The 24,179-nt window shown below is 45.3% G+C and overlaps 1 protein-coding gene across 1 annotated transcript in view; it reads right to left on the reverse strand.

Annotated features, from left to right (window-relative positions):
- Positions 1-24,179, reverse strand: part of RUSC2 (RUN and SH3 domain containing 2) — a 187,725-nt gene that overhangs the window by 69,479 nt on the left and 94,067 nt on the right. Inside the window, exon 2 of the mRNA XM_029581846.1 lies at positions 454-2,463. Within this exon, the coding sequence (XP_029437706.1) occupies positions 454-2,362 (1,909 nt within the window). The 5' untranslated portion in view covers positions 2,363-2,463. The remainder of the gene's footprint in view (positions 1-453; positions 2,464-24,179) is intronic.

Raw genomic sequence — 24,179 nt, forward strand, 5'->3', positions numbered from 1 at the left:
TGCTTTCTTACACAGAGTACTTTATGCTGATTAAGGATCCTCTTGTTGAGCTGGATGAGATTGCTATGGTTTAGATAAGGGTCTTCAGAGCAAAGGCAAATAGCTTCTCTTACATAACTCTCCGTAATAAGATACTCCATAAGAGCATATAGTAACTTCTAGTAAACAACTTGGCCATTAATTGTTAGCAGTATTACATTCCTAAGTAATTTATACTCTTGAATGACCCAAAAGAGCAATGCTTATGATGTCTGTACAACCTGCAGTGCTGTTGGCCTCCAGCTAACATCGTCATTATATCTGAAATTAATGTTAGCTTAGGAGAACTACAAACCTAGTGCTATGTAACCTGTATTAATGCAAAGAGCTCAGCATCGGTCCATATGGGTGCCTTGAATGTGTGCTTCTAGACACCCTTCAGTACTCTATTAAAAGACGCCTTTGGCGGCTTACCATCGGCCTTGGCTCTTGGGTCCCTTTGTACATGTCCATCACTCAAGCTTCCAGACTCCAGAGATGCAAGAACTTGTGCAGCTCCTTGGAAAGAGACCTCTTGGCCTTCCCCAAAGCCAGAACCTCGGCTAGATCCCTCACTGCTCCAGTTCTGGCATGGGACAACGGGCATGAGTGGAAGGCTCTGGCAGCGGTGCTCCCCGTCCCTGGCAAACACAGGGCAGTCCTTCTGAAACTCTGGGATGGGGGAGAACTCTAGGGAAGAATCACCACTCGTTCGAAGAGGGGGGCTGAAACCATTCTTTTTCCGGCTTTTGGCCAGCTCAACAAAGGAAGTCACCCGCCTGGGTACAGAGTCCTGGGTGGAGGTTGTGTGGCTGTCACTCAACTTGACAGGGCAGCTCAGCATGCGCTCCAGTGAGCCCAGTCTAACAGAAGGACTTCTGTCCAAGCTACGGTCATAGCTTCTGGAGCGTTGCCTGCCAGTGTTCAGGTTAGGAGGAGACACATTAACATACACTTGTCCCTCAATTGCATTTTCCAGATCTTCTCCCTGCGACATGTCTCTAAAGCAATCTGCATCCTCCTCCCCCTGTGTTGTTTCGGGCTGTTGAAATAAGTAATACTCTGTAGGTTGGACTGGACTTGTCTTGGTGTGCTCCTCAGAGCAACTTGTTATAGAAGAACCTGCAGGGCTAGTAGATGACTGGGAAGACAAGTCGCAAGTTACTAATTTATAGTAGTTCTGAGTGGCCACAACTAGTCTTGCTTGGCTTTGGAAACAGGCCGTGAGGTCAGAGCTATCAGAAGGACAAGGCATAGGCTCACAATGGAGGTGGTAGGAGTTGCAGTTGGCATCTAACACTGGTGAAGATGAATGAAGACACCCGCAAGCCTTCCCTGAACCTTCTGGGTTATGTGAGTCATAGGACATCTTTGATTCAGTGGGTGATGAATGCAAATCGAGGTAAAAAGCCCCTGTATCCGAATGGCTACAGAAGGAAGAATCACAAGACAAATTGGCTGAATTCAGATTGGATCTTGAGTGTTCATTCATTTTGTTGTAGAGAGCACTGAAGTTGACCAGAACCCCATCAGAACTGTTGCAGGAAGAGTCACTGATGTAGCCCATTTGGTGATCCACCATCTCGGACTGACTGGAAACACTGTGGCATCGGCAGTGCTGGAGGTCCGAGCTGGAGCAGCTGCATGTCCTGCTGCGAGGGATTTCCTGGTTCCTCAAAGACTCGTCTGAGCTGTTGTTCCATTCTGGGTCACCACAATCCAAGGAGAAATTGGAGCTGCTGTCGTGGTGGAAGCTACATTCATCCAGCTCCATGCACTCAGAAACAAGGCGACCTCGATTAGCATTCCTCTTCTGGATGTTGTCCATGGGACTTTTGGCTTCTTGGCCTTCCACAACACCTGGCCTACTAGCCATGCTCCAGGGCTTGACTATGTTGTTTGCCTCCTGCAAGTGGAAGGGGGGCAAGCAAAAGGCAGACTTGCCGGCCGCTGCCATGCCATTGTGGAGGTGAAAGGACATTTGGCTTGTGCTGTCACCGTAAACATCATGCTCCTCGCTTTTGCTCAGAAGGAAAGGGTTATGCCGCTTGTTGGCTACAAAACCTTGAAAATCTCCCACCTTGACATCTGCATCATCCGAACCCACTGCAGGTAGAGCTGAGGCCTGGATTAAGCTGCTGTACACCAGGGAGTCTGTCTGAGAAAGTTCCCTCTCTGGCAGCGACGTGGTCCTGGTGATGCCCAGGTCCGACTGGCAGAAGGGGTTGCCTCTCTTGCTCGTGCTGCAGCACTGCCTGTCTGAGACCTGGCAGTGCACCAAGGGGATGTGGTGCACAATCAGTGTCTCTCCTGCAAGCTTTGGTGGGCTGTCCATAACCGACATCTCCTTTCAGGACATCAGCCCAGCTGGATGCTGCCCAAGGAAGGCTCTGAGGTCACACACAAGAAGCTCCCAAAACACAGCTCATCATCCAATTCTGAAACCTAAAACAAAAAAAAAAAGAGAGAAATGGAGAAATAATTAGTTTTTACTGGACTACAACCATTGTAAATGACAGTTATTTAACACAATCTTACATAGGCCCGGCCCTGCATAGTCCCAGTGCATCAAAACCAAGTCTTTTCTTCAGCCAAAATCGAGGTGCAAACAGCTGGAGCAAAACCGTAGGCAAGCTAGATTTTATTATGTTAAACACAGATACCATCAATTGTCAAAGTACATTTGTTCCATTAGATGAAATAATAGAGAAAAGGGAAAGAAACATTTTCTTTTCCCAACATAACTGTATAACAACTCTCCCAAAAACCCACAGTTCAGCCTGATCACACTGGCCACAAGGGGCATTTGTTCCTTATGCCCCCTGGTGGCAAAAATGACCGAAATCTCATGAAATGACAAAAAAAACAACCCATACCAGAAACCCCCCAGTAAAGCTTCCCCAAATTCCCTCCCATACTGTCCCCCCCCCCCTCAAAAAAAATAAACAACAACTCACTAATCATCTGAGAAATCAAGAATATCAAAATGTTTATCAGGCTTTCAGAAACTGAGGGCCCAATTTCTGGCCGGGGGATAGACTTTGAACGTAGCTATGGCAGATGTTTATGAAAGAGTGTCTACGAGGAAAAGAAGAACGACCAGCCACATTTTCCATCTGCACGCAGGAATGATGTTGGTTACGCCACTACCAGAAGTAAGGCCTATTAGCATTCCCCGCCATACCAGCCACAGGAAGGGCTTCCCTAACAAACATCTTATCCCCCTTCCTTATAAAGTAGAGGGGGGAGAGGGAGTGTAGTCAATGAGCGAAGTGGCCACTTGAATCTGAGCGCCGGCTTTCCTCGAGCCACTATTATTGAAATCGCTGCCCATCCTTCTCACGTTTGGCTAACACTTGGCTGAGAAAAAAGGCCCGGATTTTAAACAATTTTCTTATGTGAAAGTGGCATCTGAATCTCAAGGGCCTAGTGAAACTGAGCAGGCCGCGGACCAGAGTGCTTCGGCTATAGAGGCTGCAACGGACTGAGACGGGTCGCAAGACCTTCCGTCCAGGTCTGCGCAAATCAAAGCAGGACCTGATGGCTCCGATTATCGAAATGAGAGAGGAAATGTCGGATATCGGGGCATAGAGTGGATGACTGCGATATATGCGTCTGGAAGCGCAAGCCGATAAAGCAGGAAAATTACAAAAACTCGATATGGCCGACTATCCCTGGAAAATGCGGAACTTCAAGCTAAAATCGAGGATTAGGGGAGCTGGAATCGCCGTTGCTATCTCCGGTTTCGCGGCACACCAGAGACTGACGATTACAAGGATTGCCACGTGATGGTGCAGAATCTGCGTGATTTTTTTTTTTCTTGGGCCAGAATCAAGGCCTGGAAACGCCATTCACTGCAGCAGAGGTGGAAAAAGAAAGGGCGCACCGAACCTTGGGCCCTAAGGTGGGGGAAATAAACCCCGCGACGTTGTGGCTTGCTCCTCGCGGCCAGAAAACAACAGACGTGGCTTTGGGAGTCCCACACAATTGCGGTATTTGCGGATTTGTCGCCAGTTACTATTAAGAAGAGAATGGACTTTAGAGGTACAACTTCAGCGTTGTGAAAAGAGGGGCATTCGTTATCGGGGGGCTGTTTCCCTTTGGACTAGCAATGGCCATTCGTGAGGTAACTTCAAAAGTTAAAGCAGTGGAGGAGGCGGAGGCCATTTTGCTGGAAGCAGGTGTCGTGGTAAAGAAAGCTTCGGCTCAGAGGACAAAGAGTGGGGAAAGGAGCCCGGAGGCGGAGGAGGCATTCTGGAGACCCCTTTTCCCCTAAGGACGATGGAAAGGACTGAACTGTGTCCGTAGCTGGATCCAAACTTTGGAATACTTTACTAACACATTTGAGATTGTCAGATAAGAAAAAATTCAAGGCAGAGCTTAAAACCTGGTTTTTTAAATGCACGTACACAGAAAGTGGGCTACAGGCGGCTACCTAAACTCTAATGTTTATTTTGTTCGATGTTTACGTTCTTATTATTGTTAGATTTTATCCTTTAGATATTTTTAGTATTATTTTAGGAATAGTGTCACTTTAGTTTTAAATGCTTTTATCTTCTTTTAACAGCTAATCTTTTCTATTGGTGTCCTTTTTAAAATTTTAGCTTTATTATTTATTTATTTTATTTATTTATTTAAGAATTTTTATATACTGACTTTTCGTGCAAGCATATCAAATCGGTTTACAGTAGTTAGCAATTAATCATCTAAAATTATTTGCATTTCCAAAGAAGAAAGAAGTAAATACATTATTTCGTAATATAATTAACATAGCAAACTAAATAGTAGGCTAAATAATCAAAATTTAAACACTTAGGGCCTCATTTTCTAAAGTATTGCAGGCCTGCGATACTTTACCCCATGAGAAAATAAAGGGCCTCATTCATAACTATCACAAAAGACTGCAAGCCGTCATTGATGCAAAAGGGGGCAAGACACGATATTAAGAACTAAGGGTGTGCAGACTTTTGAACAGGGCCATTTTATTATTTCCCTTATTGCTATGGTTTGTTTAATGATTGTGCTATTCTGTGATTCATAATAGTTTAATCTGAAACACATTAAAAATAACAGACATGTTTTGTCTAATCACCTTACAAATTCTTCCAGGGGTCTGTAAACTTAGGATCACAACTGTATATTTTATCTCTCACAAAACTCGGACCCTGGTTTCACTCAGAAAAAGGAGATGTTCCGTCATTCTGTATCTAATCTCTGACAGGACTCGGGCCCTGGTTCCCTAAGAGCAGGAGATGTTCCCTTATTCTGAATCTAATCTCTCACAGGACTCAGGCCCTGGTTCTCTCAGAGCAGGAGATGTTCCCTCACTCTATTTCAAATCTCTCACGGGACTCATAAGAACATAAGAACATGCCATACTGGGTCAGACCAAGGGTCCATCAAGCCCAGCATCCTGTTTCCAACAGTGGCCAATCCAGGCCATAAGAACCTGGCAAGTACCCAAAACCTAAGTCTATTCCATGTTACCATTGCTAATGGCAGTGGCTATTCTCTAAGTGAACTTAATAGCAGGTAATGGACTTCTCCTCCAAGAACGTATCCAATCCTTTTTTAAACACAGCTATACTAACTGCACTAACCAACAACAAATGGCAACAAATTCCAGAGTTTAATTGTGCGTTGAGTAAAAAAGAACTTTCTCCGATTAGTTTTAAATGTGCCCCATGCTAACTTCATGGCGTGCCCCCTAGTCTTTCTATTATCCGAAAGAGTAAATAACCGATTCATTTCTACCCGTTGAAGACCTCTCATGATTTTAAACACCTCTATCATATCCCCCCTCAGCCGTCTCTTCTCCAAGCTGAAAAGTCCTAACCTCTTTAGTCTTTCCTCAAAGGGGAGCTGTTCCATTCCCCTTATCATTTTGGTCACCCTTCTCTGTACCTTCTCCATCGCAATTATATCTTTTTTGAGATGCGGCGACCAGAATTGTACACAGTATTCAAGGTGCGGTCTCACCATGGAGCGATACAGAGGCATTTTGACATTTTCCGTTTTATTCACCATTCCCTTTCTAATAATTCCCAACATTCTGTTTGCTTTTTTGACTGCCGCAGCACACTGAACCGACAATTTCAATGTGTTATCCACTATGACGCCTAGATCTCTTTCTTGGGTTGTAGCACCTAATATGGAACCTAACATTGTGTAACTATAGCATGGGTTATTTTTCCCTATATGCATCACCTTTCACTTATCCACATTAAATTTCATCTGCCATTTTGATGCCCAATTTTCCAGTCTCACAAGGTCTTCCTGCAATTTATCACAATCTGCTTGTGATTTAACTACTCTGAACAATTTTGTATCATCTGCAAATTTGATTATCTCACTCGTCGTATTTTTTTCCAGATCATTTATAAATATATTGAAAAGTAAGGGTCCCAATACAGATCCCTGAGGCACTCCACTCCCTTCCACTGAAAAAATTGTCCATTTAATCCTACTCTCTGTTTCCTGCCTTTTAGCCAGTTTGCAATCCACGAAAGGACATCGCCACCTATCCCATGACTTTTTACTTTTCCTAGAAGCCTCTCGTGAGGAACTTTGTGAAACGCCTTCTGAAAATCCAAGTATACTACATCTACCGGTTCACCTTTATCCACATGTTTATTAACTCCTTCAAAAAAGTGAAGCAGATTTGTGAGGCAAGACATGCCTTGGGTAAAGCCATGCTAACTTTGTTCCATTACACCTTGTCTTTCTATATGTTCTGTGATTTTGATGTTTAGAACACTTTCTACTATTTTTCCTGACACTGAAGTCAGGCAAACCGGTCTGTAGTTTCCCGGATCGCCCCTGGAGCCCTTTTTAAATATTGGGGTTACATTTGGTATCCTCCAGTCTTCAAGTACAATGGATGATTTTAATGATAGGTTACACATTTTTACTAATAGATCTGAAATTTCATTTTTTAGTTCCTTCAGAACTCTGGGGTGTATACCATCCAGTCCAGGTGATTTACTACTCTTCAGTTTGTCAATCAGGTCTACCACATCTTCTAGGTTCACCGTGATTTGATTCAGTCCATCTGAATCATTATCCATGAAAACCTTCTCCACAATGGGTATCTCCCCAACATCCTCATTAGTAAACAGCAAAGCAAAGAATTAATTTTGTCTTTCCATGATGGCCTTATCTTCCCTAAGTGCCCCTTTAACCTCTCAATCATCTATCTGTCCAACCGACTCCCTCGCAGACTTCATGCTTCTGATATATTTTTAAATGTTTTTATATGAGTTTTTGCCTCTATGGCCAACTTCATTTCAAATTCTCTCTTAGCCTGTCTTATCAGTGTTTTACACATAACTTTTTCTTCTCTTCTTCCAGTTTATTTCCCCTGTTATTTGTAACTGCTTACTTCCTCACCAATAAGTTACTCAATTGTTCATTGTACACCCCTTGTTTTATGAAAACCGGCATGATGTGATTGTATCACGAATGCCGGTATATAAAAATCTTAAATAAATAAATAAATAAATAAATAAACTTGCCAATGCTTATGCTTTTTCCTATTTCCTTCAGATTGATTCTTCTTCCAATTTTTAAAGTAAGACCTTTTGGCTAAAATAGCCTCTTTCACCTCACCTTTTAGCCATAGTGGCAATTGTTTGGCCTTCTAAGATGACATTTTTTAAATAATTTCCACAACTGTGTACACTCTTAATCTTGGTAGCTGAACCCTTCATTTTTTTTCCCTATTTTTCTCAATTTAAAAACGTTTCCCTTTTGAAAGCTTAGTGCTAGAGCCATGGATTTACTTATTGTCTCCCTTCCAATCATGAATTCAAATTTTATCATGTTATGATCACTATTGCCAAGCGGCCCCACCACTGTTACCTTTGTCACCAAATCCTGTGTTCCACTAAGAATTAGATCCAAAATAGTTCCCCCCTCTCTTCAGTTCCTGAACCAATTGCTCTATAAAGTTGTCTTTTATTCATTCCAGGAACTTATCTCTCTAGCATGTTCATAAGAACATAAGAAACTGCCATGCTGGGTCAGACCAAGGATCCATCAAGCCCAGCATCCTGTTTCCAACAGAGGCCAAACCAGGACACAAGAACCTGGCAATTATCCAAACACTAAGAAGATCCCATGCTACTGATGCAATTAACAGCAGTGGCTATTCCCTAAGTAAAATTGATTAATAGCAGGTAATGGACTTCTCTTCCAAGAACTTATCCAAACCTTTTTTGAACCCAGCTACACTAACTGCACTAACCACATCCTCTGGCAACAAATTCCAGAGCTTTATTGTGCATTGAGTGAAAAAGAATTTTCTCCGATTAGATTACAGCCTGGGTTACATTTACCCAGGCTGTGTTTATTAACAACAACAGACACTGCTGCCTAAACTTTCTTCATGGATCAGAATTGAAGTTAAATGTTTATATAGACTTTTAATGAAAAGATAAAAATAAGACAAAAAAACATTTTCTGAGATTTAATAAAATTCAAACATTTTTGAGAGTGATGGTGAATGATTAAAAGACCGGTTGGGTTCTTTTTCAGAAATCACAACGACAGGCTTGCTGACACCGTCACTTAGGCTATATTTAATATATTTTTGTGATTTCCCTCATTGTTTACAGGTAATTGAAGTCTCCCATTATTACTGCACTGCCAATTTGATTAGCTTCCCTAATTTCTCTTAGTATTTTATCGTCCATCTCATCATTTTGGTCAGGTGAATAGTAGTAGACTCCTAGCACTATACTCTTCCCCAACATACAAGGGATTTCTACTCATAAAGATCCTATTGTGCATTTATTCTCATGCAGGATGTTTATCTTGTTGGACTCTGTGCCATCCCAGCCATAAAGCATCACCTTCCCCCCCCCCCCCCCCGCCGCAGCAAATTGATCCTCCCTATCATTGCGATATAATTTGTGTCCTGATATAGCTCTGTCCCATTGGTTATCCTCCTTCCACCAAGTCTCTGTGATGCCAATTATGTTAATCTCATCATTCACTGCTATACACTCTAACTCTCCCATCTTACTTCTTAGACTTCTGGCATTGGCATACAGACATTTCAAAGTGTGTTTTTTGATTGTATTAACAACCTGCTTTTCAGTTGTTAGGGATAATTTGGAAATCTTTAGCTCAGATGATTTTTTACTTATAGGCATATGGACTACATTTGCTTTTTATGGAACCTCACTGTCGGGATGCCCTAACTCTCCTGTTTCATTAGTATCCTTTGAAGATACCTCCCTCTGAACTATGCACTGCTGGGCAACTGTCAGCTTTCCCCTTTGTTCTAGTTTAAAAGCTGCTCTATCTCCTTTTTAAAGGTTAGCGCCAGCAGCCTGGTTCCACCCTGGTTAAGGTGGAGCCCATCCCTTCGGAAAAGACTCCCCTGTTCCCCAAAAGGTTCCCCAGTTCCTAACAAAACTGAATCCCTCTTCCTTGCACCATCATCTCATCCACACATTGAGACTCCAGAGCTCTGCCTGCCTCTGGGGACCTGCGCGTGGAACAGGGAGCATTTCAGAGAATGTTACTCTGGAGGGTCTGGATTTAAGCTTTCTACCTAAGAGCCTAAATTTGGCTTCCAGAACTTCCCTCCCACATTTTCCTATATCGTTGGTGCCCACATGTACCACGACAGCTGGCTCCTCCCCAGCACTGTCTAAAATCCTATCTAAGTGACGCGTGATGTCTGACAACTTTGCACCAGGTAGGCATGTTACCAGGCGATCCTCATGCCCACCCGCTACCCAGCTATCTACATTCCTAATAATCGAATCACCAACTATGACAGCTGACCTAACCCTTCCCTCCTGGGCAGTAGGCCTTGGGGAGATATCCTCGGTGCGAAAGGACAATGCATCACCTGGAGAGCAGGTCCTTGCTACAGGATCACTTTCTGCTGCACCAGGTTGATGATCTCCGATCATGAGATCTTCCTCTTCCAAGGCAGCACCAGGGCTGCCCGACTGGAGTTGGGACTTTGCTACTATGTCCCTGAAGGTCTCATCTATTTGCCTCAGCTCCTCCAGGTCTGCTACTCTAGCCTCCAGAGATCAGACTCGTTCTCTGAGAACATGGCCCTGGTTCCCTAAGATCTGGAGTTGTTCCCTCATTCTGCATCTAATCTCTGATGGGATTTCGGTCCTGGTGTTTCTCAGAGCAGGAGATGTTCCCTCATTCTGTATCTAATTTCTCATGGAACATGGCCCTGGTTCCCTAAGATCTGGAGTTGTACCCTTATTCTGCAACTAATCTCTCATGAGACTTGGATCCCTCAGAGCAAGAGACGTTCCCTCATTCTGTACCTAATCTCTCACGGAACATGGGCCCCGGTTCCCTAAGATCTGGCGTTGTTCCCGTATTCTTCATCTAATCTCTGATGGGATTTGGATCCTGGTGTCCCTCAGAGCAGGAGATGTTCCCTTATTCTGCATCTAATCTCTGATGGGATTTGGGTCCTGGTGTCCCTCAGAGAAGGAGGTGTTCCCTCATTCTGTATCTAATCTCTCACGGAACGTGGCCCCTGGTTCCCTAAGATCTGGCGTTGTTCCCTTATTCTGCAACTAATCTCTCATGAGACTTGGATCCCTCAGAGCAAGAGACGTTCCCCTCATTCTGTACCTAATCTCTCACGGAACATGGGCCCCGGTTCCCTAAGATCTGGCGTTGTTCCCGTATTCTTCATCTAATCTCTGATGGGATTTGGGTCCTGGTGTCCCTCAGAGCAGGAGATGTTCCCTTATTCTGCATCTAATCTCTGATGGGATTTGGGTCCTGGTATCCCTCAGAGCAGGAGATGTTCCCTCATTCTGTACCTAATCTCTCACGGAACATGGGCCCCCGGTTCCCTAAGATCTGGCGTTGTTCCCGTATTCTTCATCTAATCTCTGATGGGATTTGGGTCCTGGTATCCCTCAGAGCAGGAGATGTTCCCTCATTCTGTACCTAATCTCTCACGGAACATGGGCCCCGGTTCCCTAAGATCTGGCGTTGTTCCCGTATTCTTCATCTAATCTCTGATGGGATTTGGGTCCTGGTGTCCCTCAGAGCAGGAGATGTTCCCTTATTCTGCATCTAATCTCTGATGGGATTTGGGTCCTGGTATCCCTCAGAGCAGGAGATGTTCCCTCATTCTGTACCTAATCTCTCACGGAACATGGGCCCCGGTTCCCTAAGATCTGGCGTTGTTCCCGTATTCTTCATCTAATCTCTGATGGGATTTGGATCCTGGTGTCCCTCAGAGCAGGAGATGTTCCCTTATTCTGCATCTAATCTCTGATGGGATTTGGGTCCTGGTGTCCCTCAGAGCAGGAGGTGTTCCCTCATTCTGTATCTAATCTCTCTCGGGAGTTGTCACCTGGTTTCCATCAGTTTGGATGTGTTTCCCCTTTCTGTATATAATCTTTCACTGTATCCTTAGCAGTGTACTCAAAGACTGTGGTGCAAACATCATTTTACTGACAACTTATGATACAAGTTCCTCTCAAGCCACAGTCTTTGACAGCAGGGCCCCCCTCTCTTTCTCATTCCCAGAGCCCGTTTCCAGATCATGGTGTCCATGCTAAATGAGTCCCCTCGCGGACAAGGACTTGCACTCTACAGTTCCACCCTGCCCCACCATGCTAAACTGACGGGATTCAGGCCCTGGTTCCCCTCATTCTGTATGCAGATCTCTTGGGACATGGGCCTCTGATCCTCTCATGGAAGGGAGGGTGACAGCAAGGAAGGTGAAATTCTCCTCTGTCTCCTCTTTTGTTCCTGGCGGTCTCCTCCCTGTACTGTACCTAGTGTTGAACCCAGCCCCTGCTCTCTCTGGGTGTCCAAGGAATTAATGCCATACGCTTTTCTCACACCAGTTCACATTACCACACTTGAAATCACTGAGGATGAAGGTTAGCTTAGTCACATTTACTTGCTAATTCGGTAACCTCTTTTACTGTTCATGAATGAGAACTTGATAGCGGTCATCAAAGTAAAAAAAATAGAACACACATGCAGAGCCCCTCAGTTCAAGCACCAGGACCCCCCCCCCCCCACACACACACGCACACACAGCTCTGCCAATGCACCTCACTCCTGCCATACAGCACTCCCCTGCTATTCCAATTCTGAGTCCCCCACACATACAGCTCTGCCAATGCACCCTCTCTACAGCACCCCTGCTATGCCACTACCGAGACCCCATATGCACCAAGCTCTGCCAATGTACCTTACTCCTCTGCAGCACCCCCTGCTATTCCAGTACTGAAAGCACACTGCTCTGCCAATGCACCTGTCCTGCAGCCTCCTCTGCTATTCCCGTACGGAGACCCTCCCAACATGCAGTGCTGCCAATGTATCTCACTCCTGCCCTACAGCACCCCCCTGCTATTCCAGTACTGAGTCCCCCCAATGCACCTGCCCTGCAGCCTCCTCTGCTATTCCCGCACTGAGACCCTCCCAACATGCAGTGCTGCCAATGTATCTCACTCCTGCCCTACAGCACCCACTGCTATTCCAGTACTGAGTCCCCCCAATGCACCTGCCCTGCAGCCTCCTCTGCTATTCCCGCACTGAGACCCTCCCAACATGCAGTGCTGCCAATGGATCTCACTCCTGCCCTACAGCACCCCCTGCTATTCCAGTACTGAGTCCCCCCAATGCACCTGCCCTGCAGCCTCCTCTGCTATTCCCGCACTGAGACCCTCCCCACATGCAGTGCTGCCAATGTATCTCACTCCTGCCCTACAGCACCCCCTGCTATTCCAGTACTGAGTCCCCCCAATGCACCTGCCCTGCGCCTCCTCTGCTATTCCTGCACTGAGACCCTCCCCACATGCAGTGCTGCCAATGTATCTCACTCCTGCCCTACAGCACCCCCTGCTATTCCAGTACTGAGTCCCCCCAATGCACCTGCCCTGCAGCCTCCTCTGCTATTCCTGCACTGAGACCCTCCCCACATGCAGTGCTGCCAATGTATCTCACTCCTGCCCTACAGCACCCACTGCTATTCCAGTACTGAGTCCCCCCCAATGCACCTGCCCTGCAGCCTCCTCTGCTATTCCCGCACTGAGACCCTCCCAACATGCAGTGCTGCCAATGGATCTCACTCCTGCCCTACAGCACCCACTGCTATTCCAGTACTGAGTCCCCCCAATGCACCTGCCCTGCAGCCTCCTCTGCTATTCCCGCACTGAGACCCTCCCAACATGCAGTGCTGCCAATGTATCTCACTCCTGGCCCTACAGCACCCCCTGCTATTCCAGTACTGAGTCCCCCCCAATGCACCTGCCCTGCAGCCTCCTCTGCTATTCCCGCACTGAGACCCTCCCAACATGCAGTGCTGCCAATGGATCTCACTTCTGCCCTACAGCACCCCCTGCTATTCCAGTACTGAGTCCCCCCCAATGCACCTGCCCTGCAGCCTCCTCTGCTATTCCTGCACTGAGACCCTCCCCACATGCAGTGCTGCCAATGTATCTCACTCCTGCCCTACAGCACCCACTGCTATTCCAGTACTGAGTCCCCCCAATGCACCTGCCCTGCAGCCTCCTCTGCTATTCCTGCACTGAGACCCTCCCCACATGCAGTGCTGCCAATGTATCTCACTCCTGCCCTACAGCACCCACTGCTATTCCAGTACTGAGTCCCCCCAATGCACCTGCCCTGCAGCATCCTCTGCTATTCCCGCACTGAGACCCTCCCAACACGCAGTGCTGCCAATGGATCTCACTTCTGCCCTACAGCACCCCCTGCTATTCCAGTACTGAGTCCCCCCAATGCACCTGCCCTGCAGCATCCTCTGCTATTCCCGCACTGAGACCCTCCCAACACGCAGTGCTGCCAATGGATCTCACTCCTGCCCTACAGCACCCCCTGCTATTCCAGTACTGAGTCCCCCCAATGCACCTGCCCTGCAGCATCCTCTGCTATTCCCGCACTGAGACCCTCCCAACATGCAGTGCTGCCAATGTATCTCACTCCTGCCCTACAGCACCCCCTGCTATTTCAGTACTGAGTCCCCCCAATGCACCTGCCCTGCAGCATCCTCTGCTATTCCAGCTCGCACTCCTGCCCCACAGCACCCCTGCTATTCCACTTCTGAAAACCTTTCAGCTCTGCCAACGCACTTCTCTGCTACTAACTGAGTTAATACAAATAATTCAACACCAGCTGTCTTGACAGAACAAAGATAGGATATGGAGCTCCAGAGGTGCTATTCCTGGAAATGATGTCATGGGATGACAAGATGACATCAGGCCGGCAATGGCGAAGTCTAGTCCTCAAGTGCCACAAACAGGCCAGGTTTTCAGGATATCCACAATGGATATGCATGACAAAGATTTGCATGCACTGCCTCCACCGTATGCAAATCTACCTCATGCATATCCATTGTGGATATCCTGAAAACCTGGCCTGTTGGTAGCACTCGAGGAGTGGAGTTCGCCATCACTGCTTCGGGCTGTTTTACGACGTCAGCCTCGGAAAGAACTTTGCAGTCCCATTTGCGCTCTGCAGTAACTGAGGGCGCGAGAAGCTGATGGCGAGCAGGGGGCCCGGGCTTGTAAAAGAGCAGGACCTTCTCGCACGGTGACTTCTCACGGCAGGCTCACGCGGTTTCACAGTGCTGCAGAAAACATTGGGCTTCAAGGGTTCTCCAGTGTTTTCCTCCGGGACTGAGGTTGTGAAAGCGGCGAGTGCCCCTGCCCAGGCGGCAGGGGCCATCCGGAAAGGTTCTGTTGCATTCCCTTTCGGAAGCCGCAGTGAGTCCTAAAATTAGGGCGTGGACTTTTGGAACGACCTGAGAGCTGGCAAGAGGATGCAATTTGGTTAAAAAAAAAAAAACCAGAGCCCTTAATACGTCCACAGTGGTGTAACCAAAGCAGCGTTCGAGAGGGGAGATGGAACGCAACCCGGCGGCATGCCAGGGGGCGCGGTCCCCATGCAGCGCTGCCCCCCCGCCGAGCCAGGGGAATACGCTACGAGGGGAGACCCTGATGAGCACCTGGGCAAGGCACAAGAACGGTGGGACAAGGCACGTGTCAGCGAGCGGGAAGGGTGACAAGGGGGGAAGGGCTGTGGCAGTGTCGGTAAGTGTAGGCACAGACCACAGCGCTGTGGGGATGGCCCTCATTTCACTGACTGCTCATTGCATTAATTAGAAATTAAAAAAAAAAAAAAAAAAGCACTAAGAGCAGACTATCTAGGCGACGCCTTGTCCTGCCGGGTCAACTGGACAGCCATCTGGTGATCGGGAGCAGAGCCCCAACCTGCAATAGATTTCTACAAGGAACGCGATGGGCAATCAGGGATTTAATATGATTACAGCTAAGGTAAAGAAGGGCAGAGAGGGGGGCAGGGAAACTGGCAGCGACGGGACAGAGGGGAATACGAAAGGACGGCCCTGATTCTGCAGGTCGCGGCCACGCCTGCGCGTCTGAGTGAAGCCAGGGCAGGCAGGCAGGACAAGGAAGGCGCCAAAGAGGAGGTGGGGGACTGTAACGTCCAGTCTGTCCAGTTATCCTGTCCCCGCTGCGAAGGACACCCCCCCCCCCCCAGCTGCCCGGGGCACAGGTGTGTGACCGCCTGCAAGGACTCTGCTCCCTATCCAGGACAGACCTCCGTCTTTCTCCCTTGGCGCTCCACCAGACCCGGTCCCTGCTCACCTCCCCACCCACCTTTCCCCTCCCCTAAATGCAAAGCTCGGCAATAATCCAAACAGCCAGCAGCACCCCGCCTCCTGGGTCCCTCTGCAGCCTGCCAGACAGGACCTGGCCACCTGGGGGTCTGCGTTTCTGCAAAGATTTTCCAGTTATTACAGAATCTGCGGCCTGCCAGACCGACCCGGCTGCCACTCGATTCCACCATCGCAGCCACGTGGCTGACACCGTTACCCCTCGTACCGTTAACATTCATATTGGACTGTTTGCCATGCAGCCCCAAACACCCAGCGCTAGAGACCCGGTGACTACGATTACACAATTAAGAATTCCAGAACAGAGAATACATGTATAACATCATAACTTTTCTGCGAATGCTTTTAAATGTGTGCGATAGCATTTAAAATCAATTTGCAGAGGAGCCTGGTGCTATGAACACTTAGAAACGATAGTTTCTGAGCTATGGCAGGGACAGGACAGATACTTTGAAGACCTTGAGTTTTTCTGAAGCAGAAATCCAACCCTTTTATCAAACCTTCGATTTTCACCACATCCATAGGCCAATCTGAGTTAGACCTCTGGTCCACACTTAATACATTTCGTCGCCGGTCAATAAGACAACATTACATGCTGACACTCTTTTAGAGTATTGTCGGCAACAAAGAATTCCACGAGGCCTCCGTATCCTCAAAGAACCACATCTTTATAAAGAGGATCCGGAATTCCTTGAAGACTGGAATGCTATCCTTAATAAATGCAGCTGGTTCTTGATCCTAATCATTAAAACTGCGCAGAGAAAGGATAGTGAGATTCAAACAGAAGTGTTATCTTTACAAGATCAATTGACTGCTTCCACAGAGTTGAATGCTTATACTGAAAAACTGAATGCCCTCAACGAAACCATGGACATGTTCAAAGAAGATCTTAGAAAATGAAGCTTGATAAATTTCAGCGGGATGAACGGGACTATACCCAGGGCTATGTATATCCCTGATGAATGAGAAGACCAAGACAAAGCCTAACAAAGTCACTTTTGATTCTGGAAGCAATGATTCATCAGGAGTGAATTGACTAAAAGTTCTAATAGGAAAGAAGGGACATCTGATAATCGTTTTTTAGGACGAGGCCGCAGCTATCGACACCCCCCTCAGTCGCGAGGGGGTCACTGGACAGAAGAGTCCAATTATACCAGACAAACTCAGTCTCAGACTCAACGGAATCTTTAATATTGAATTTATCTTCATTGATATTGTCAGGATCTCAAAAGCGAGTCCTGGAAAAAGGATTGACATTTATACCATCACCCAATGCAAATTTATTTCAACTAGAGGTGGCAATCTATAAATTTACATGAAAATTATATCTTAAACTTTTTTTGCAGAACTACCTAGTGGACCAGAACTTTCTATATTGAAAAATAAATCCACTTGGACATCACCGGGTCCAGCTGATCCAGTGATCCAAACTTTTTACAAAAGTGTGCTACGAGATTTAAGAAATTCCTTTTCTGCTCACCGATCCTTTTCTAATCTAACAAGAACTGAGACACAAGCATTGAAAGACCTTCAACAAAATAATAATTTGATAATCAAGCCGGCCGACAAAGGAGGCAAGGTGTATTAATGGACAGGATTCAATATACCACAGAAATTCAGCGACAATTACAGGATCAATGTTTTTATCACATTCTTCCAGGAGATCCGACTAAGAAGATAGTAAAGTTGATCGAACAAACAGTACAGGCTGGATATGATCAAGGTTTTTTTGACCCTACAAGAGTTCACCTATTTACAGAAAAATATCCAATTGTTCCTGTTTTCTATCATTTGCCAAAGATTCATAAAAATGTGTCTAACCTACTGGGACGTCCCATTTTTCTAGCAGAGGGTCCCTGCTAGAACCATTATCTAAATTCATTGATTATTTTTTGGCTCCGTACGTGAAGACACAGAAATTATACATTAGCGACTCCCAACAAATGATTGAATTTTTGGAAACCATTCATTTAGACACTTCAAAAATATTGATGGTCACTTTGGATGTAGATATTCCTCAAAATGAGATGATACAGATTGCTTTTGAATATTTGAAGAAAGACCTCATCCACAAGGATTCCTTCCACTTTTTTACAGTCATTGCTAGAAATAGCATTGACATTTGCTTTTGAAGGGACTTTTTTCCAGCAAGTTTGTGGGTCTGCTATGGGGGCCACCATGGCCCTGGATTTGGCAAACCTTTATATGGCAAAGTTTGAGGAACAATGAATAACAACCCTTATATCTTTATACCTTATATACTTATATACCTTATATACCCTGATATAACAACCCTTATATACACATAATCACTGACAAACCTGCAATAATCCTCGGAGACTTTAATTTACATGTAGATGCTACTACACAATCCATCAACTGCCAACAGTCCTCTCCTCACTCAACCATTTGGGCTTTACGCAAATCATCAACAGTCCTACCCACAAGGCAGGCCATACTTTGGACCTTATTTCATTAACGAACCCTTTACCATTCACACCAACCCCATTTGTTCTCCAGTTCCCTGGTCTGACCACAGAGTCATCCACACAACCCTTAATCAAAACCCCACCGCCTCAAGTCGCTACCAAATCCACCACCCTTCAGGAAACCATGCTCTCCAGACACACTCAGCGAAAAGATGTCCGAAGCACTAAATCAACTAGACCTTACAGACGCAATAACTGCAACCACCTCATGGATCACTATCAACAATAAAATCGCAGATCAAATTTGCCCTACTTCAACCAAAACCATACAACCCACATTAGACATTAGACATTAGACATTTTCTCCAAGTTCATTTTCCTGTTCCATAAGACTCGCATGTTAAGTCACTCCATGGTTATTGTAAACCGAAATGATTAGCAACATTGTTGCTAGAATTTCGGTATATAAAGCAATACTAAAGCAATCGCTAAGAAAAAATGAACAAAGCTGGAGAAAAAACCCAACCACTTCGACACATGCCATCTACAAATCCCTCCTCAACACTTACAGGAATACTATCCTTAGAACAAAGAGAGAATTCTACGCAAAAAAAAATCCACAACTTCATTTTCGACTCAAAGGCTCTTTTCTCATTGTCTCCTCTCTAACCAAACCATCTCCTCCCACCATCCCAGACCACCAAGCTCTCAACAAAGCAAACGAACTCGCCGACTACTTTAAGACAAAAATCACCAACCTTACACATTCAATCACAACCAACAGCTCCACCCAAACATACCACCTAACAGCCCTGCCGCAACAAAACACATGCCTGGATCATTCGAGCTCACTTCTTCACTGGAGATAGAAAATACACTCAAGAAACTCAAACCATCCTCCCATCCATCAGACCCATTACCAACAAATCTCCTCATAGCCATACCAAACACCATCTCAAAACCAATTGCAGAAATTATTAACTCATCCCTTTCTCAAGGTCTAGTTCCCAACCAGTTAAAATTGGCAATCCTCAAACCACTACTAAAAAAAACCAAACGCCTCTCCATCGGACCCAGCTAACTTTCGACCTATCGCTAACTTACCACTCATTGCCAAACTGATGGAGAAAATTGTCAACAAGCAACTGTCAGAATACCTGGAAGATCATAATATTCTATCCCCGGCTCAATATGGTTTCCGAAAACGCCTAAACACCGAATCTCTATTACTATCTCTCACTGACACCATCCTCATTAACCTGGAGAAAAAACAATCGTACCTGCTTGTTCTTCTTGATCTTTCTGCTGCGTTTGACACGGTAAAACACACGATACTTATAGACCAACTTGCCAATATAGGGATCAAAGGCACAGCTCTAAGATGGTTCCAGTCCTTCTTAAGCAACAGATTCTACAAAGTTAGAATAAACAACAAAGAATCGCATCCAGTCCTCACAGATCTAGGAGTCCCACAAGGTTCCTCACTTTCACCCACCCTCTTCAATATCTACCTCCTCCCTCTCTGCCACCTACTCTCAAACCTCAAGCTTACACACTACCTCTATGCAGACGACATACAAATCCTTCTCCCGATTCAGAATCCCTTGAAAAAACCATCACATACTGGAACGAATGCCTACAGCCGATTAAAAACATTCTCTCAAACCTCAACCTAATATTGAATGACAATAAAACCGAAATGCTCATTGTCTCCCAGGATCCCCTTACAATCTCATCAAACCTCTCTCCTAACTCAAATAGCAAGTTCTCACCCGACGTCAGAGACCTTGGAGCCTGGCTAGACAACCATCTAAACCTAAAAAAGTTCGTAAACACTACCACTAAGGACTGCTTTTACAAACTGCAAGTCCTTAAAAAACTTAAACCCCTCCTCTACTTCTCGGACTTCAGGCTCGTACTGCAATCCATCATACTATCAAAGCTCGACTATTGCAACTCCCTTCTGCTAGGTCTACCCTTCAACACCATCAAACCATTACAGATGGTACAGAATTCCGCTGCTAGAATCCTCACAAGTTCTAACAAAAAAGACCATATCACCCCAATCCTTCGTAACTTACATTGGCTTCCCATCAAACATAGGATACTCTATAAGATACTCACAATAGTACACAAAGCAATATACAATCTGGCTCCTATCATGCTAAGCACTCAATCCTTATCCTAACAAATCAATCTTCCGACTCGATCCACCATACGATCCAAAACGCCTCACAAGCTCAATCACTACCACATAGCGTCAGAGACTTAGGAGTTTACCTAGACAACCAACTAAATTTGAAATCCCACATTAAATCACTGCTAAAAGGAGGCTTCTTTAAACTCCAAACCCTCAAAAAACTGAAGCCCCTCCTTCACGCCCATGATTTCCGCACCGTCATGCAAACCACCATGTTATCCAAACTCGATTATTGCAACGCCCTTTTCCTAGGCCTCCCAGCCTCTACTACTAAACCTCTTCAAATCCTCCAAAATGCCATGGCACGTATCCTAACAAACACAAGAAAATCCGATCATATCACTCCCATACTACAAAATCTCCACTGGCTCCCCATTGCATTCCGTTCCCAATACAAAACACTTACCATCCTACATAACACTCTATACAAAAACAGCTCCCCCTGGCTTGAAGATATGCCTCAATTCCGACAATCGAACCGCCCCACCAGAAACGCCCGCCGGCACCCTCCAAACCCCCTCACTCAAAATTGGGCACCTCACCGCCACCAGGGAAAGAGCCTTCTCTATCGCAGGCCCCTCCCTCTGGAACTCCCTCCCGGCCAAACTCCGACTAGAACCATCCCTGAGCCACTTCAAAAAAGGAATAAAAACATGGCTGTTTAAACAGGCCTACCCCAACTCCTCTCAACCCTAGGCCTCCCACGCATACAGGAACCTGCATTCTATACAGCCCTTCCCACCTTTCCCACCCTGGTAACCCTTCCAGCACACCCCATGCTCCCCCTCTCCCCCCCTCCACTCCCCCCCCCCCCCCCCCTCTTAGCCTCTTCAGCCTCCCCCCCCGCCTTCTTTACCATATCAATCTCTCCTTTACCTTTACCTCCCCTCTCGCATATTTTCTCCCCCCCTTTCCCTCTCCCCTCACCCCTCCCCCCAACGTTGTAAATAAGTTCACATATGTAATATGTAATTTTAAACCCATATCTTTCCAATTAAGTTATCCATGCTTGCTTTCTCTTTTCTCTCGTTCTTCGCTTTTTACCTTGTTCCTTTTATCCAATTATTATCCAATTCTCCCAGTTAAACCCCCCTTGTTCAATGTAATTTCCTTTCTCAGTTAATTGTGAACCGACATGATGTGTCCTACGAATGCCGGTATATAAAAATGTTAAATAAATAAATAATAAACTTCAACCGCATACATCTTCTAGACCAATTAGAAGCGCATACAAAGGAACACTGCATGTCCCACAAGTAAAATTAGCATTGAGCAAACGAGCATTATCTTCAGCAGGACCCCACCAGTGGAACGCGCTCCCCCCAGATCTAAGACTAGAACCCAGTCATCAAGAGTTCAAAAAAGACTGAAGACCTGGCTTTTCCAACAAGCCTTCCCAGATTCTCAATGATACTTAGACAGGAGGACTTCCTAAATACTAGGTATCCCTAAATTATTGACACCTCACCAATTCCTACTATCAGGACTCCACAACTGCACAATCAATTTTTGAGTCCATAAGTTCACTATATTATTCTTATTGTATCTATATGGTAGATTTGACAGGTCATCACCACTACGTTAATAGTTAAATTGTATGTACATATTAATTCTATTTATTATTACTATGTTAAATTGACATCCGGATTTTTTCCTTATGTTCTACAGTTATATGTAAAGCCCCCTTCCGCTGTTGGGCAGTTCATCGTTTTATGTAAACCGGAGTGATTTGTAATTCCCACAAGAACTTCGGTATATAAAAATTAAAAATAAATAAATAAAATAATACATAAATATACAACATATCAACACATGGAAACGATACATTGATGACATCCTGTTGTTTTGGACAGATTCACACGATTCTCCTCAACAATTTTTAGTTTGGCTTAATAGTCGCAACACACATTTGAAATTTACAGCAGACACACAATTTTTGGATATTCATTTTTTAGACATCAAAATTATGAAGATCAAAGATGGATTCACAACTGTGCTTTATCGAAACCAGTTTCGTGCAACACTTTGTTGCATTTTACTAGTGCACATCCCAGATCATTGAAAGAAAACCTTCCAGCAAGTCAGTTTTTCCCGAATTAGAAGACTTTGTACTGACCTTTCAGAATATCAATTTCAAGCAGCAGCATTAAGCCAACGGTTTAAAGACAGAGGTTATCCATCCCGCTGTGTGAAACAGGCTTATACCCGAGCTAAAATTCACGAACCGAGAATGGTTATTTTTACCAGGCCCTATGGAATCCAGTGATACTTTGACTTGTGTTTTGCCCTCTTCATCGATGACACAAAAAAACAAACAGATTATATTTCAGAACTGGCACATTCTTCAAAACTACAATGAATTTCAGATACCACCCAGATTTGCAAATTCTCGAGGACCCAATTTAAAAAATAAATTGCTACACCCTGATTCATTATGGATTCCACACAAATCCCTTACAGGGTCGCATACTTCTGTCACATAATGATTAATACTTCGGTCTTACATTTTGAAAAATTGGATTTTACTTTCACATTAAAACAAATTACAGACTGTCGCTCCACAGGAGTAATTTATTTAATTCAATGTCCATGTAATTTGTGGTATGTGGGAAAAACGAAACGGGCCTTAAAGACCCGGTTGATCGAACATCATTCCTGCATCACGACAGGCCGTTTAACAGTGCCCTTAACATTACATTGAAAGCAGAAATCACACTGTTTTGATGAATTAAAAGCTTGTGTTCTTGAACAATTGATGCCGAGTTGGCGCGGAGGGGACTTCAATACTCGTTTACTCCAGGCTGAGCAACGTTGGATTCATCGCCTGAAGACTGTGGATCCAGAAGGTCTAAATTCTATGACTGAATACCAAGTATCTTTATGAATGAAAGATACTATGTTTTTTGACGTTTCTGACGCTATCACGATGTGTAACCATAGCAATTTGACACCTTTGACGTCATCACGTGGGTTTGCAAAGCAGGATATTTAAAGGTCTCATTAGATAAAGGCGTTCTCTGTCCCATTTCAATTTTGTCAATACTGGGTGTCTTTAAGAAGTAAGATCGGAGACGCTGCTTTCACTAAAAGATAAGTAACATACAACCTTGTAGAAATTTACTCAGTCTGTTTTCTCTTTGATTTTCCAGAAAATTTATATTGCGACTCCTGAAGAGCAATCAGTAGATTGCGAAACACCGGCCGCTGTCGGGTCTCATACATTAATATGGATACAGACGGAGCACTTAAAATAGCTATTTAAATCTTGCTGTGCAAGCATCGGAAGGTGCTTTTATGAACTTTGCCGCATATGAGGATAAGACCGAATGACCCTGCTATATGCATCGTCGGTGTCAGGTTTCTTCAAAATTACACAGATTTTGAGCACTTTTTGTGAGAAATATTGCTAGCGTGGGCATATTTGAAATATTACATAAAAAGTCCTTTTGCTGTTGTTGTTGCTATGAACACTTAAACACAGGCCATCGTGCTTTCTGCACCACTTCACTTTTAGCAGCTAAAGATCCCAGGCCCTCATAAACTCCGTTCCTGTCTTAGCCTCCGCCCCACGCCTGGGAAGAAACATCTCCTGCTGCTTCTCCCATCATGACCCTCGTCCTGGAACACAGCTTCCCCATCTGTGGGTCGGGACCCCAGATGGGGATCCCAGAACCTTCAGCTGGGGGTCACAGGGGCCTCTTCAGGTACCAGCAGTGGTATCAGAAGCAGAAACCAGCGCGGGGGCCTGTGAGCCAGCAGGGCCCTCACTGGCCCTGCAGTTTCTGTGCTCACAGGGAAGCCTCGTGCAAGGAGGGATGTGGGCCACTGTGGGGCCTACGAGCTTGCACTGGAGCCGAGA

The sequence above is a fragment of the Rhinatrema bivittatum genome, chromosome 1 (genome assembly GCF_901001135.1).
Source record: "Rhinatrema bivittatum chromosome 1, aRhiBiv1.1, whole genome shotgun sequence".
Lineage (NCBI taxonomy): Eukaryota > Metazoa > Chordata > Amphibia > Gymnophiona > Rhinatrematidae > Rhinatrema > Rhinatrema bivittatum.